The sequence below is a fragment of the Typha angustifolia genome, chromosome 3, assembly GCF_048772165.1.
Source record: "Typha angustifolia cultivar Huaian chromosome 3, ASM4877216v1, whole genome shotgun sequence".
NCBI classification, from domain to species: Eukaryota; Viridiplantae; Streptophyta; class Magnoliopsida; order Poales; family Typhaceae; genus Typha; species Typha angustifolia.
In genome coordinates, this window is record NC_133241.1 from 5,589,093 (window position 1) to 5,602,790 (window position 13,698).

General features: G+C 36.4%; 2 protein-coding genes across 2 annotated transcripts; one reads left to right on the forward strand and one right to left on the reverse strand.

Annotated features, from left to right (window-relative positions):
• Positions 1-240: 240 nt before the first annotated feature.
• Positions 241-3,420, reverse strand: LOC140758188 (uncharacterized). Its single transcript, XM_073094275.1, has 2 exons — positions 1,919-3,420; positions 241-1,619 (listed from the first exon to the last, which is right to left on the reverse strand). Exons 1-2 carry the CDS (start codon positions 2,177-2,179, stop codon positions 1,458-1,460), a joined length of 423 nt encoding a protein of 140 aa, XP_072950376.1. The 5' UTR covers positions 2,180-3,420; the 3' UTR covers positions 241-1,457.
• A 1,558-nt stretch (positions 3,421-4,978) lies between these two features.
• Positions 4,979-9,949, forward strand: LOC140758413 (cystinosin homolog). The gene is made up of 8 exons (XM_073094563.1): positions 4,979-5,180; positions 5,325-5,457; positions 6,321-6,410; positions 6,537-6,661; positions 6,864-6,906; positions 8,705-8,822; positions 8,909-8,958; positions 9,552-9,949. The coding sequence occupies exons 1-8, from the start codon at positions 5,062-5,064 to the stop codon at positions 9,696-9,698; spliced, it is 825 nt and encodes a 274-aa protein (XP_072950664.1). The 5' UTR covers positions 4,979-5,061; the 3' UTR covers positions 9,699-9,949.
• The last annotated feature ends 3,749 nt before the right edge of the window (positions 9,950-13,698 follow it).

A 13,698-nucleotide genomic window follows, 5' to 3' on the forward strand; every position in this document is an offset into this window, starting at 1 on the left:
TTTACTCAATTCTCTGTAATCATTGATACGAGGCACGGATCAGGACATCAACATTATATTCCAGAAATTCCTCTCCCAAATATACAAAAGAAAGAAGAAAGAAGAAAGAAGAAAGAGAAAAGGTCTTCCATACAAGCAAACTCTTGAAGGGGGAGGTCTAATGGAGAACTACATTCAGCAAGAACTCAATTTTCTTTGAGTTCTTTTTTATTTTATTATACCAGCTGTGCTCTTAATGAGGGTAAAAATATAGTAATACAGTGTTTATGCTTCTGAAAATAAACTACTCTTATGTATTTTTCAGCAATAGTACTCATGTTTTTACTCAATTCTCTGAAATCATTGATACGAGGCACGGATCGGGACATCAACATTATATTCCAGAAATTCCTCTCCCAAATATACAGAAGAAAGAAGAAAGAAGAAAGAGAAAAGGTCTTCCATACAAGCAAACTCTTGAAGGGGGAGGTCTAATGGAGAACTACATTCAGCAAGAACTCAATTTTCTTTGAGTTCTTTTTCATTTTATTATACCAGCTGTGCTCTTAATGAGGGTAAAAAATACAGTAATACGGTGTTTAAGCTTCTGAAAATAAACTACTCTTATAACGTTGATGTCCGTCTGAGGTGAAGAAGGGTATCTCTTCCAGAAAAGTAACATGGCGTGATATCCTAAGACGACGAGCATAAGTGTCATAACAACGATAACCTTTATGCTCAGGACTATATCCTAGAAAGATGCATTTAGCTGCTCGAGGGGATAACTTGTTACGTTCACCGGGAGGAAGAAGAACAAAGCACGTGCACCCAAAGATACGCAGATGACCATAGGATGGTGAAGTACCATGGAGACGCTCGTACGGGGTCACACCATCAAAGACTGAAGATGGAGTTCGATTGATTAGATAGAGAGCAGTAAGAAGAGCCTCAGCCCAATAAGAACGAGGAACAGAAGCCTCAAAGAGAAGAGCACGAGTGGTCTCAAGAAGATGACGATGCTTTCGTTCGACAACACCATTCTGAGCAGGGGTATAGGGACACGACTGCTGAGGTAGGGTGCCGGCAGAAGCATGAATAGAACGAAATTCAGAGGAAAGGTACTCCCGAGCACCGTCAGATCGGAAAATTTTAATGGATCGATCAAACTGAGTACGAACCATGGAAGAGAAATCACGATAGATTTGACATACTTCAGAGCGCTGACGCATGAGGTAAACCCAAGTGAAACGAGAGAAATCATCAATAAAACACACATAGTAGAGGAAACCAAGACCCGAAGACAACGGAGCTGGGCCCCAAATATCAGAGTGCACAATGTGAAAAGGGGAATCAGAGATATTTGCACTAAGAGGGAAAGGAAGGGCCCGGTGTTTTGCCAACCTGCAGCCAGTACAAGGGGACAAACAAGAAAAATGACTATTGCCTAAGCATCCAGACCGGGACAAGGTCTTGAGACGCTAACTCGATACATGACCTAGACGCCGATGCCACAGGTCTGAAAGAGGGAGAGGAGTGACTGGACAAGCACTGGGGCGAGGTGATGGCAAATGAAGCTGATCCAGGTAGTAAAGCCCGTGGATCCGACTACCGATCCCAATCCTCTGGCCTGTAGACGGGTCCTGCACAACACAAGAAGTAGAAGAGAAGGATACAGTATAACCAGAGTCAGAAAGCTGAGTAATAGAAATAAGACTCATGGTTAGGCGAGGAACAAGCCAAACATCAGATAAAGTAAGATGACTCGTGGGATCCGTGGTAGGGGTAATGTAGCCAATGTGAGAGATGGGATAATGGGTCCCATCAGCTGTGTGAACATGAGGAAGGGTCATAGGGGCAGGCGTGAGGCTAGTAAAGATGGAAGAGTCACCAGTCATATGATGTGAGGCGCCAGAATCAAAAATCCAGGGTTTGGTCATACCAGAAATAGCAGAGGCAGAAGTAGAGGCACCAGTGAAGCTGAAAGCTCCATGAATGAGTTGTTGAATCTGCTGGAGTTGCGCACTGCTGAAGGTGGGATTGCTGGAGTGATCAGATAAGCTCGTGCTTGGTACAGCGATCGAGGAAGGGCATTTAGGAAATCCATCAGATGATCCTCGTCACGGTGGCACCGAGCAGACACCGAGTCAGAGGGACAGAAAGTAGGCTCCATTGAGGTAAGCTCACGCCATATGTCAGTCATGCGGGCGTAAAAGTCCTGAATAGAGAGCTGACCCTGTCTGACCTCCTAAGCCTCGCGACGGAGCTGAAAGCGACGCATCAGACTCGACTGAACAAATCGGCGACTAAGATGGGCCCACATGGCCTGAGCAGAAGACAAGGTCTGAAGTTGAGGTCGAAACGATCGATCAACCTGCAAGATGAGGTAGGTGCAAACCTCCATGTCACGCAGGGCCCACTCATCATACTCCAGAGACGGAACCTCCGACTGAATAGCCTTGGGTGTATCAGATTCAGTAGAAGCTACAGTGGTGGCCTGGATGATAGTGCGAGAGGGAGCACACCCCGTAGAGATGTCATCGATGTGCCCGAGAAGACGTCGACCGCGGAGAACCGTCTCAATGGAAGAGGCCCATGTGGTCCAATCCCGCTGAGTCACAAGTAGAAAACCGACTAATGATACACTCTCACGATCGACCGGGACATAAGACGCCATTAGAAGGGACGACAATCTATCAAACACCTTGAAAGCGATTCAAGATTTCCAACTTGACCCCACTCAAGCCTTATGTCGAACACTTGGTGAGCATGACTTTTGAATAGTGCAGCAGAGAAAAAAAGAAGAAGGAAGGGGAGCTGTGGATACAATAAACCTTCACGTGGTGGGTACTAGTTAAGAAAATGCTGCTGTTGCAGAATCGAAAAACTGCAAAAGAAGAGGGCTGTGGAGACAAGGACTTTCGTCGAACACCTGGTGGGCACTAGCCCAAGAGAAAAAATTTTCTGCTGCTGCTTCTGGATTGAAGAAATAGTGGTCGAACTGCTGCTACTGCTGCTGAACACAGCGCTGCTGCTGCTGCTTAACGAAGAAGATGGTGAGAAGGCCGAAAAAAAAAAATACGTTATGCTGCTGTTGAAAACAGTGGCTGATTGCTGCTGCTGCGTCTGCAGCTGTGGTGGAGGCTGCGGCAGTGGCTACTGCAGCAGCAGACGAGCTCGAGGAGTGAGGGGGGCAGCTCTCGAGATCGAAAATGGTGAAAGAAAGAAGAAGAAGAAGAAGAAGAAGAAGAAGAAGAAGAAGAAGAAGAAGAAGAAGACACAATCGAAGAGGGAGATGGAGAGGGACTGTTGGAGAATGAGAGATCCAACAAGTGTCTCTAGAGATCGAGATTGCTCTGATACCATGTAACGTTATTAGGCTTGACCCTCGATTGGGTTGAGGGAGAAGAGAGAAGGAGAAGAGAAGAGTTGGGAGAAAAATGTTTTGTATTTTCCTATTGATGAAAGAGAGAGCCAAGACCCTATTTATACAAGGTCATGATAAAATAAGATAAATGAATAATATATAAATCTAATAACTCTAATACCAGAAATTCCTCTCCCAAATATACAGAAGAAAGAAGAAAGAAGAAAGAGAAAAGGTCTTCCATACAAGCAAACTCTTGAAGGGGGAGGTCTAATGGAGAACTACATTCAGCAAGAACTCAATTTTCTTTGGCTTTAAATAGTGTCTTGTATTGATCTTTAAGCTATTTTCTTTGTCAATCAAGAGTGGACAAAGGAAGTGGCCTTGGATCTTCTAAAGCAGCAGGCTGTACATATTTCCATGTCAGAAATTTTTGAGTTCTTTTTCATTTTATTATACCAGCTGTGCTCTTAACGAGGGTAAAAATACAGTAATACAATGTTTAAGCTTCTGAAAATAAACTACTCTTTTATATTTTTCAGCAATGGTACACAACAGGCTCACATTTTTCCTTTGTAAATTGTATCAGTGCCCTTCAGAAGTTTATATAATCTCAATGAATATTTTTTTATTATCTTGTGCTGGTATTTAGTCTGTGTCTGATTCTCAGAGAATATAAAGTGGTTCACATCATACCTCTCCAACTAAGAGATTTAATTATTTCTTCTAAAGTTAATTACACTCACTAGCCCATTTTATAAACCTCTTCTTTAATTTATTTTATTACACTTTGACCCCCACAGCTATATAATATTTATCATCTCTCTTAGTATAAATAGTAGAAACAAACAAATGAAAAAAAGAAAAGGAAGTTTTCAGAGTTTTTGACCAAACTTGCTTGTTTCAATTTATTTTCACTGAAATAGAATATCCCTCAAACTTATTATCAAATAGTTTTTAATTTACTGCGGCCCTAATAAAAATTCTAAGCTAATTAATGTTTTATCTCTAAGTAAAAATATTAATTAGTTTAGCGATTTTATTTGGTCCTAAAATACTGATTAGTTTAGCATTTTATATATATAAATCTTTTAACTTAATCTTTCAACGGTTAAAAAAAAAATTATCTAATAATAAAAACGCCAAACTGATTAACATTCTTAAAAACATTGATTAATATAATATTTTTATTAGGACTACTGTAAATTAGACTCTATTTAGTAATAAGTTTGAGATATAATTTATTTCGATAAAAAATAAAAAATAAAAAAATTCTAGTTTGGTCAAAAACTCAAGTCTTGAAGACAAGCATATTTCAAATAATAATAATAATAATAATAATAATAATAATAATAATAATAATAATAATAATAATAATAATACCAACAAAGTGGGGTTCAAAATGGAGGAGATACTAATGTGCCCCACATCCCAATGATGCACCTTCCTAAGATTCCATCCAGATTCCCTGCATAATTCTTTTTCTGGCTTTCTCCTTCACCAACCTTATCCAAAATATAAATAACTTAAGGTCATCTCGTAAATTGTACCAACTTCGAGGCCTTTTGCGTAGTGGCTTTCCATTCCGTAAGCAGGAATAAATAACGCGTTCGACCCCACCAATTGGGCGCTTCGCTTTAGTTTCCACTACTCCCCTGTTCCTCCCCAATTCTCCCCGGAACTCTCAGAATTACGTGCGAGCGAGAGAGAAGAGGAGGATGGCGTCGTGGAATTCTCTCTACTTGGAGGTCACGTACCAAGTCCTGGGATGGATCGCCTTCTTCTCCTGGTCCTTTAGCTTCTACCCGCAGGTCCTCCTCAATTACAGGAGGAAAAGGTACGGGCTTTCCTAAGTTTCCTTGGTCATGGAGCGGCTCCGATGTGAGGAAAGATTCGATTTTGATTGGATTTTCTGGGGTTTTATGGGATTTTGGTGTCTGGGTATCTTTTGGTTTGACTCGATTCATTTTGTGGTTTGAAGCGTGGTGGGTTTAAATTTTGATTTCTTGGTGCTCAACATGACGAAGCACTCATCGTATCTCATATACAACGCGGCGCTATTCTTTAGCCCCACGATTCAGAGGCAGTATCATGAGAAATATGGATTTGGAGAGGTTAGTTACCTTTTTTGGGGTTTAATTTCTTTTACAGTTTTAATTCTTTCCCTTTTATTAAGGTAGTTTGGGATGTTTTATATTTAATTTATTGAGGTAAGGTATTACCAAGTTCAGTTTGATGTTTATAGTACTAAGTACAAACAGGGCCCAAATTGGGGCCCTTCGCAGAAAATGTCAAGAGGGGTCATTTAAAATCATGTTTTCGTTTTCCTCTTTTTTTGATCTCTCACCCCCATGTACTAGATCCATTTCGTAGAGTAGTATCTTTGAAAAATCATATTGCAGGTAAGTTGTAAGATCAAAGAGAAAACATCAAGATTGGCGATATGTGGATATGCAATTGCGGAGGTTAAAGCTCATCTGATATAAATCAATGGAGAGGGCCTAAAAGAAGATACTTTAATTCTCTTTCGAATCTTCATAAGATAACCCGCATTTTTTTCTCCCTTATTTCGTTTTTCCTTTTCTTGGTTACCAGGTAACTTGTCTAAGACATGGTTGTGAAGGTACACATGCCTTGATAGTGTAATAATTATATGAAGTCTACCAGAACTTCGCCATTTCCAGACAGACCTGTTCATGCTATGTTTCTTTGTTAAAACAATGTGACCATGTTTAGTAACATGACAATATAGGTATCATTGGAGCGTTTTAGGTGTTTCTGAATTTCTTGCTCATTTTTGTGACTTTAATACAATATTCAAGACTAAAATCCTGTGCTGACATCCTGATAGGTGTTTCTGGCATCAGTTTAAATAATTTAGTTGTTTGAACTGCTTACCTATATTTTTCATGTCATAAAGTGGGGCTGTTGATGTAGATATTTTGTCAATATACTTAATGAGTGCTTGTTTTGGCAGATGATTCCTGTAGCTGCAAATGATGTTGCCTTTTCAATTCATGCTGTTGCATTAACGGCATTTACACTATACCAAGTATTGATATACGAAGTGAGTATTCCATCTTGTATCATGTGAAACCTCTTTATTTTCTGATTTGTACTATCTTATGCAACCCTTCTCCATCCCCTTAGGTGAACTTACATTTTATGGTTTCCTCTTAATTCTAATATACAGCGTGGCAGTCAGAAGGTCTCTAAGACTTGCATTGGAATCACCACAATAGCTTGGGCCTCTGCTATTGTTTGCGTGATTATAGCCTGGCCAAGTCATTCCTGGCTTTGGCTCATCTCTGCATTCAAGTAAGCCTTCCACGTTTTGAGTATAGTGAAAGCTCCAGCCTAATGATACTTACGGGAAGTAATCTTTTTGTCTTAATCTAATTATGAAGCATCTCAACGGGAAGAAAAATTAATCCCAAAGATATTTTTCTTTTATTAAATGGTTCACCTCTTGCAACTTCTTGTAATGTGGTTAACTTTTCCTTGTTGCTGTACATTTCAGCACAATTCAAGTTATTATGACAGCAATCAAGTACATCCCACAGGTAGGGATACTTCTTGTCTTTATAATGTTTATTTTTTATCCTTAGTTGATTTAAAATGTCAAAGAAATGCACATTCTGTATACAATTTTGTGCACGTGATGAGGATATATCTTTTACCTTGAAGTTATTGATAAAATACATAGTGTCAGTTTATCTAGTTGAACTTTGTACCAAAATTGTGGCGAGACATAAGAAGTTAAGGTTCTCTTTTCATATTGACAATGATACTGTCACATATACTGAAGCCCCTGAAATATCTTCCCCATTTGCATATTTCAGTATCTAAACACTAATAAATAATTTTGATATTCTCAATTTTCATACTGCTTGTATAAAACTCTTTCCAATACTCCAAAGACATAAGAAGTTTTTCTTCTAATCCCTGCATTGATAGCATAGTGAACCGTAACTTTGCTTAAGATGGAATATGGAAAATAGGAGGATGTCACTCGTAATTAGAATGAGACAGAATGGTGGTTCTCTAGAACAGAATCAAAATTGAATAGTTTTCTGCAAATCGTAGATCATGTAAAGATTCATTCTTTGCTGGGCAAAATGGAAGAAAAGGTAATTGTGAGGTTTTGTCCTATACTATAGGAACTGTATGTTTATTTCTTGAAAATGATTAACTGGAAAGATACTAGATAAAATGAAACTACATGCAGCTTAGGGTTTGGGACCAATTTGTAGAGCATTAGTGTCCCAAACTGTAAAATTCTCTATTGTTTGGATTTCTTTGATATGGATTGTCCTCTAGTTAACCTAATATTGTTTGGAGGATTGGACACGGTTTAAGCATTCATGTTATAATGATCTGATTGAGATCTGAGAAGTAATATTTAGAATTGTAAACCAAATGTAAACAATTACTACAGTTGAAATATACTAAGGATGGAGATTTCTTGGCATCATATAACCTTGATCCATTGATCCATAACCCCAAAGTACTTGTGCTGACAACAATCTTGATGCCTAGTCAACACCCTTGTATTGGACGCACATTGCTGTCACAAAAGATCTGGTCACACTACAACTCCATGCATAAGAACAATAATAGTAGACAGAGATCCCTGGTTTTCTGATTGTAGTGTTTTTAGAGAGTCAGCTGTCATGGATATCACAAATTTGAGGAAAAAAGATATTTCGTTGAACTTATAGAGCTTATGGAGTATGCTGTGGTGTTCATTGGGATTTGAATTTGTTTAATATGCCTTTGAATCTATTTGTCATCACTGCAATCTTGCTTTATGACTCATGTCCTCAATGAGAAGTCATGTGAAAACTAGTCGAACAAGTTGATTAAAGACAAATAGTTTATGAAATTTTATCTAAAGACTGATTAAAGGCAATTGAAAGGCTGGAAAAGCTAAATCTTATCAAGGAGGTGTTGAATTAAGTTTTCCAAGTTGAGCACATAAAGCTACTTCTTATTGGATATATTCAATGACTTTATCTACTGTAGAATCTTTGACATCTGTCAAGAAGAACAAAATTTAAGTAAAACAAGTAGTCTTGAAAGTATAATCAGGGACGTTTAAAGTTTTGAGGTTCGAAAATTTAAAAGTTTGTTACTAGAATAGTCATGCATCAAAAATATAATTCTAGTCTCCAATTTTTTAAGTAATATGATCTGTCTTAGTAAAGCATAGTAACTCAAAGTAGTTAAAATTGCTACCTAGTACCTACTTTCTGTCAGACCAGATCTGTTAGTTTCATCTATGTGATGTGAGATGTAGGGTGTCTTACTTCATCCATAGAGTTAACCCTGTTTATGGATTGCCTTGCTCCATTAATCCAGGCCTTCATGAATTTTAAGCGCAAGAGCACCGTAGGGTGGAGCATTGGCAACATCTTACTGGACTTGTTGGGAGGCTTGCTAAATTTCGGTCAGATGGGTGTGCAATCTATAGATCAGAGTGAGCTGCATTCTTTTTACGAATCCTTTTCCTTCTGACTTAATAATTATTTTTGTATTTTCCTGACCAAACCAACTCTCATGCAGATACATTGGTCAACTTCTACGGGAATATTGGAAAAACACTTCTTTCATTGGTAAGTGATACTGTTGACATCTTAAATCTTATCATCCTCCTGAAAAGATTAATTTTTCCTTTTGCTCGCCAACCATGTCTTAGGGTCATCTGTATGTTTCTTTGCGTGCCTTATGCGCTAATATATATTTGTAAATATAGATAAACAGATTACGAATGTGAGAAATGGAAGTTCAATACAGTTAATGTCAGAACGACCTAGTTTCCTCCATTGTGTGCCAACTATAAAAACAACAATGTCTAATGTTAATAATCCTTCTCATCTTATTATTGCTAGTCTTCCTCTTCGATTGTTAGTTCATGCCCACTCCTATCAATTTAATGGTTTAGGATGAAGGCTAATTAATTATGTGTCACATTTAAGGAAAATACAGAGTACCCTTTCTTTCTTTTATGTAAAACTTGCTCGCCGCCATAGGGTTACAGAGGTAGTTTTTGTCTCGGAATTTTCTTCAATGGCCACCATGTTCTGTGTTCATTCAGCATTGCACGAAGCCCTAATTAAAATGAAACAGCAAGTTTGTAGTATTCTTTTTTCTCATAGTGCTCCTATATCTACTTGCTTGACTGTAAAATGGAATGCTTCTATTGCAGGAAGTGGTATTCTTCGACCTTCTCTTCATATTCCAACACTATGCACTCTACCCTGTGAAGAACGAAGAAGGTGGCCCAACTATACTGTCCGAACAAATTGCCCCTCTGATCACTTCTTCAGATAAGCCTCAATCTGCAGATGTATGAGGGATTATTCACACTTCATTTATAATGTGGTAACATTTTTCACCCTATACAAGAATCATAAAGTTCTGTAAGATTGTAATGCATGAATGCTATATCTGTAAGTAATTGTTGATCAGGAGAAGTATTGGTTAAATTCGCCATGAGAGATGGTGGAAATTTATGGTGCCCCAATTAAATCACATACAGCCCAGAACTTCATGAAATGAACACTGATGTAAATGATAAATTTACAAAGTAAAATGGTTTCTACTATATGAGAACTTGGTGTAAGAGTATGGCTAAAATCTAAATTTGCTCCTTAATCAGCCCCTGTATATGTACAATCTGTCCTTTTCCACCTTTGGTATAACAAATCATTAAAATATTTTACAAGTTTCTTTCATCTATGTGATAAGCACCAATTGCTATTCCACTTTAATCTCCATTTGGAATCCTATGGTTAAAAATTCTCTTCCATTACGACACAATCTTTCTCCCTGTATGGTTGCAGTCATACAAGGCATGAAGTCTCTTTCCACTAGGGGAAGACAAACAATGAAACAAATGGTATCATTTAAAAAAACAAGAGAGTCAAAGGCTTTGAGGTTTCCTTGTTTCCTTCATACTTGAAACATATGATGGTGATACTGATATATGAAAATGATGCAAACCACTTTGTGGGCCATTATTAGACTGCTTCTAACTTAGTCAATCACTTTAGAATTTATTATGATCCTCTAGCAATCCATTTAGCCATTTTGGGGGATGCCTTGCTCCCCAAGGACAAGGACTTTCCCACCTTAACTTCCTCTCCAAGAATTCAAAGTAAAACAAGCAACTTAAAAATCAGCCAAGGAGTGTATATAAATGGCAACTGAATGCAATTGGCATTCATCATCCAAAACCAACAAGCCTTTCAGGAAATTCAAGAGATGCGGCGCGAGGGGCGACAACATGGTCTAGTTCGGACCCATATCATCCTCCCTGAACTATCTGACTTGAAGCCTAGGACTACAATTTCTGATCCTCCAACCGCCGGTATTTTCACTAGGGTGCCGTCGAAGCCCACCAACCATTCCAAATTCACCGGGCGGTGCTCGAAGGTCATGTGTTCATGTTGCCATGACCGACCGACATGCAAGGCAAAGGCAAAGGCCAAGGGAAATCATAAGATAAAGTCAGCTCATTTCGCCATGCATTGCGAGGATGAGCTAAGTTTAGTTGGCGAAATACGGGCATATAGGTCAATTGTCCATCAGTCTGTGGATGATGAAGTCGGTAACTTTGAAGAGTGCGAGGATGAGATTTCTTTGAATCACTGGGATATGAATTGCCATGAAAATGACGGTGCAAGTTGCTGAGAATTTTAGTTCCTAGTGGGGTATGTGATTGCTGAATCAAATGTGTTATGGTGATGCAACAAAGAGTGAACTTTACTCGAATTTTACTTTTGATTATGGAATAAAAGGCTGTACAAAAATCAGTAAAGCCTACCTTATGTTTTGACTTTTGATTGATCAATTGAGATGCTGCACATTTTTCTTATATTTTGTTTTCTATTAATGAAAATTTTAGGAATAAATTTAATGGAAGAATTAAGAGGGACTGGTGGGACCTTTAAAGAATATGTGGTTCATGATGAGATGATGCCAGGAAGAATACAAATGTATTTTTGCTACAAAAACTAGGATTTTCAGTTAAATTATTCTAATTTCTCATAGCTAATCTATGAACAAATCTGCTAAAAATTAAAGTCTTAAAAGAAAATTACAGAAATATAACAAAGAAAATAGACATTTTTGTTGTTGCAAAAATACTTTTCATAATGGTTTGCTGCAATAAAATAAAAAGAAAAGAGAACTTATTAGGAAGAGGAAATAAATAAGGGATAATAATAATTATTGCCCATTTTCATGTACACCATCATGAAAAATATTTGCAATAAACTATCATAGAACCTTATAAATGCCCCAGTGTTAGTTGTTCATTTATAATATCTATTGCATGATTAATTTTCAGCACTCTTACAACTATTTACATTTAATATTAAAAAAAAAGATAGAATTATGAGTAAAATAGTTATTTGATATTTTCTGAGGTAAGAGATATTAGATAATTGAGAGCGTCGAAGTGTTATAAAAAAATAAATAAAAAATTCTATATGAAAGTAAGCAATAGTTTATAAGAATCAAAGTGTAATTAACTTAATAAATAACTCAAGAAACCATCCTAAAACCTCCTAAATGACCCTTTTTAGTAGTTCATTTAATTTCTTTTTTGTTAAAAATATTGTGTGATTTATTTTAAGCGTTTTTAGAATCGTTTTACGCTAATATAGATGAAAGAAAGAAAGAGAAATTTGAGGTAATAGTTATTTGGTATTTTCTATCTATACTACTAGTGGGTATGAGATATTAGATAGTTGAGAGAGTTAAAAGTGTTATAGAAAATAAATGAGATGATTTATATAAAAATGAGCAATAGTTTCGAGAAATTATAATACAATGAACTCAATATATAATTCAAGACATGAATGTCACAATATGCTTCATTGATCCACATTTTTTGCTTTATATTCAAACATAATGAAAGAAAGTCAAATAGATGAATATATATATTGTTAGCTTCACCATTCATTCTCCTTGTCCATCATATGAATGAATTGATGATTAAATCAGTTGATTAATATATCAACGATGCACCAAGCAGTGCAAATCACAGATGAATCATGATGCATCAAGAGACCCAAATATTTGATTGAGTTATTTATATTATAGATAATTAGACTTCGTCTCCTAAACTATCACAGTTTTTATATATACATATGAACTTTATTATTCACATAGAATCTCTAAATTTATATATATATATATATATATATATATATATATATATATATATATAAACCACTCAACTAAGAAAGAAATGTATCTATATTGACTCTTTAATTTAAACTAAACTAAGAATTTCTTATGTTAAGGGTGCCTCTGTGGTTAAAGAAAAAGGGGATTAAATATATTTCACTATCTGTAATTATGCCTAAAATTATTTTATTTTCATGTACTTTAATTTTTTTTCTTAAATCAGTCTCTGTACTTATGACTAGAATTATACTGCTAGATTTTCTGTCCAATTTGACTAAGCACACCCAAATAATGTCCAAAATAATTTAACGGGCTCTATTTCTCATTTTTCTTATATTTTATAGACAAAAATATCCTCTCCTTATATAAGTCATTTTCCCTCTCGAGGATAGTCATTCCCTTTTCAACTATTTTTCTTTTAATGTTATTGGTAGATATTTAAGATCATGCTACTATTGTGTATGAAAAGTATGATTACACTTAAATTTTTATGGAGTTTACTAGTTATATCACATCTAATAGTACAATTTATAGGACAATAATACAAATTGTGGCTATTTTAAATAACTCAATCCATCGTTATGCTACCGTGGAAGAAAAGTACTACTAAGGATTAACAAATTGGATATAAAATTAGCTATAGTGCAAAATACTAAATTAGTGTGTATATCAGCATGATCAAATTATATAACCAAGTACATGCTTAAGTAAAATAACATATAGATTAACTATAATGGGGACTGTGGTTTTGTGATAACATATGCAATCAGTGAAAAGGACCATATGTTACTGAAATATTATATATAGCTTTCATCGATCCCAAACATAAACTAAAATATATCCCAAAGAGACATGTTCTTAACTATAAAACTAAAACCTCTCTAGTTGACACAGATGCAAAAGGGATTAAGGAATCCTAGCTTTACAATGTGAAATCTGGAAGAGGTGATTTTGCTTTGCCATTCTACGAGCAAAACCCAAAGATCTTACCTCTAGTAATGGGATGTTCAATGTCGACGATGTGAGATTTCGATGCCCGATCTCAAAAACCCTAACTATGAAGAAGAAGACAGGGATAGGTTAAACAAAAACTTGATCTTCAAAAACCATATATTTTGTCTAACAAATATGAGGGGGTATTTTGGTCATTTAGCTAT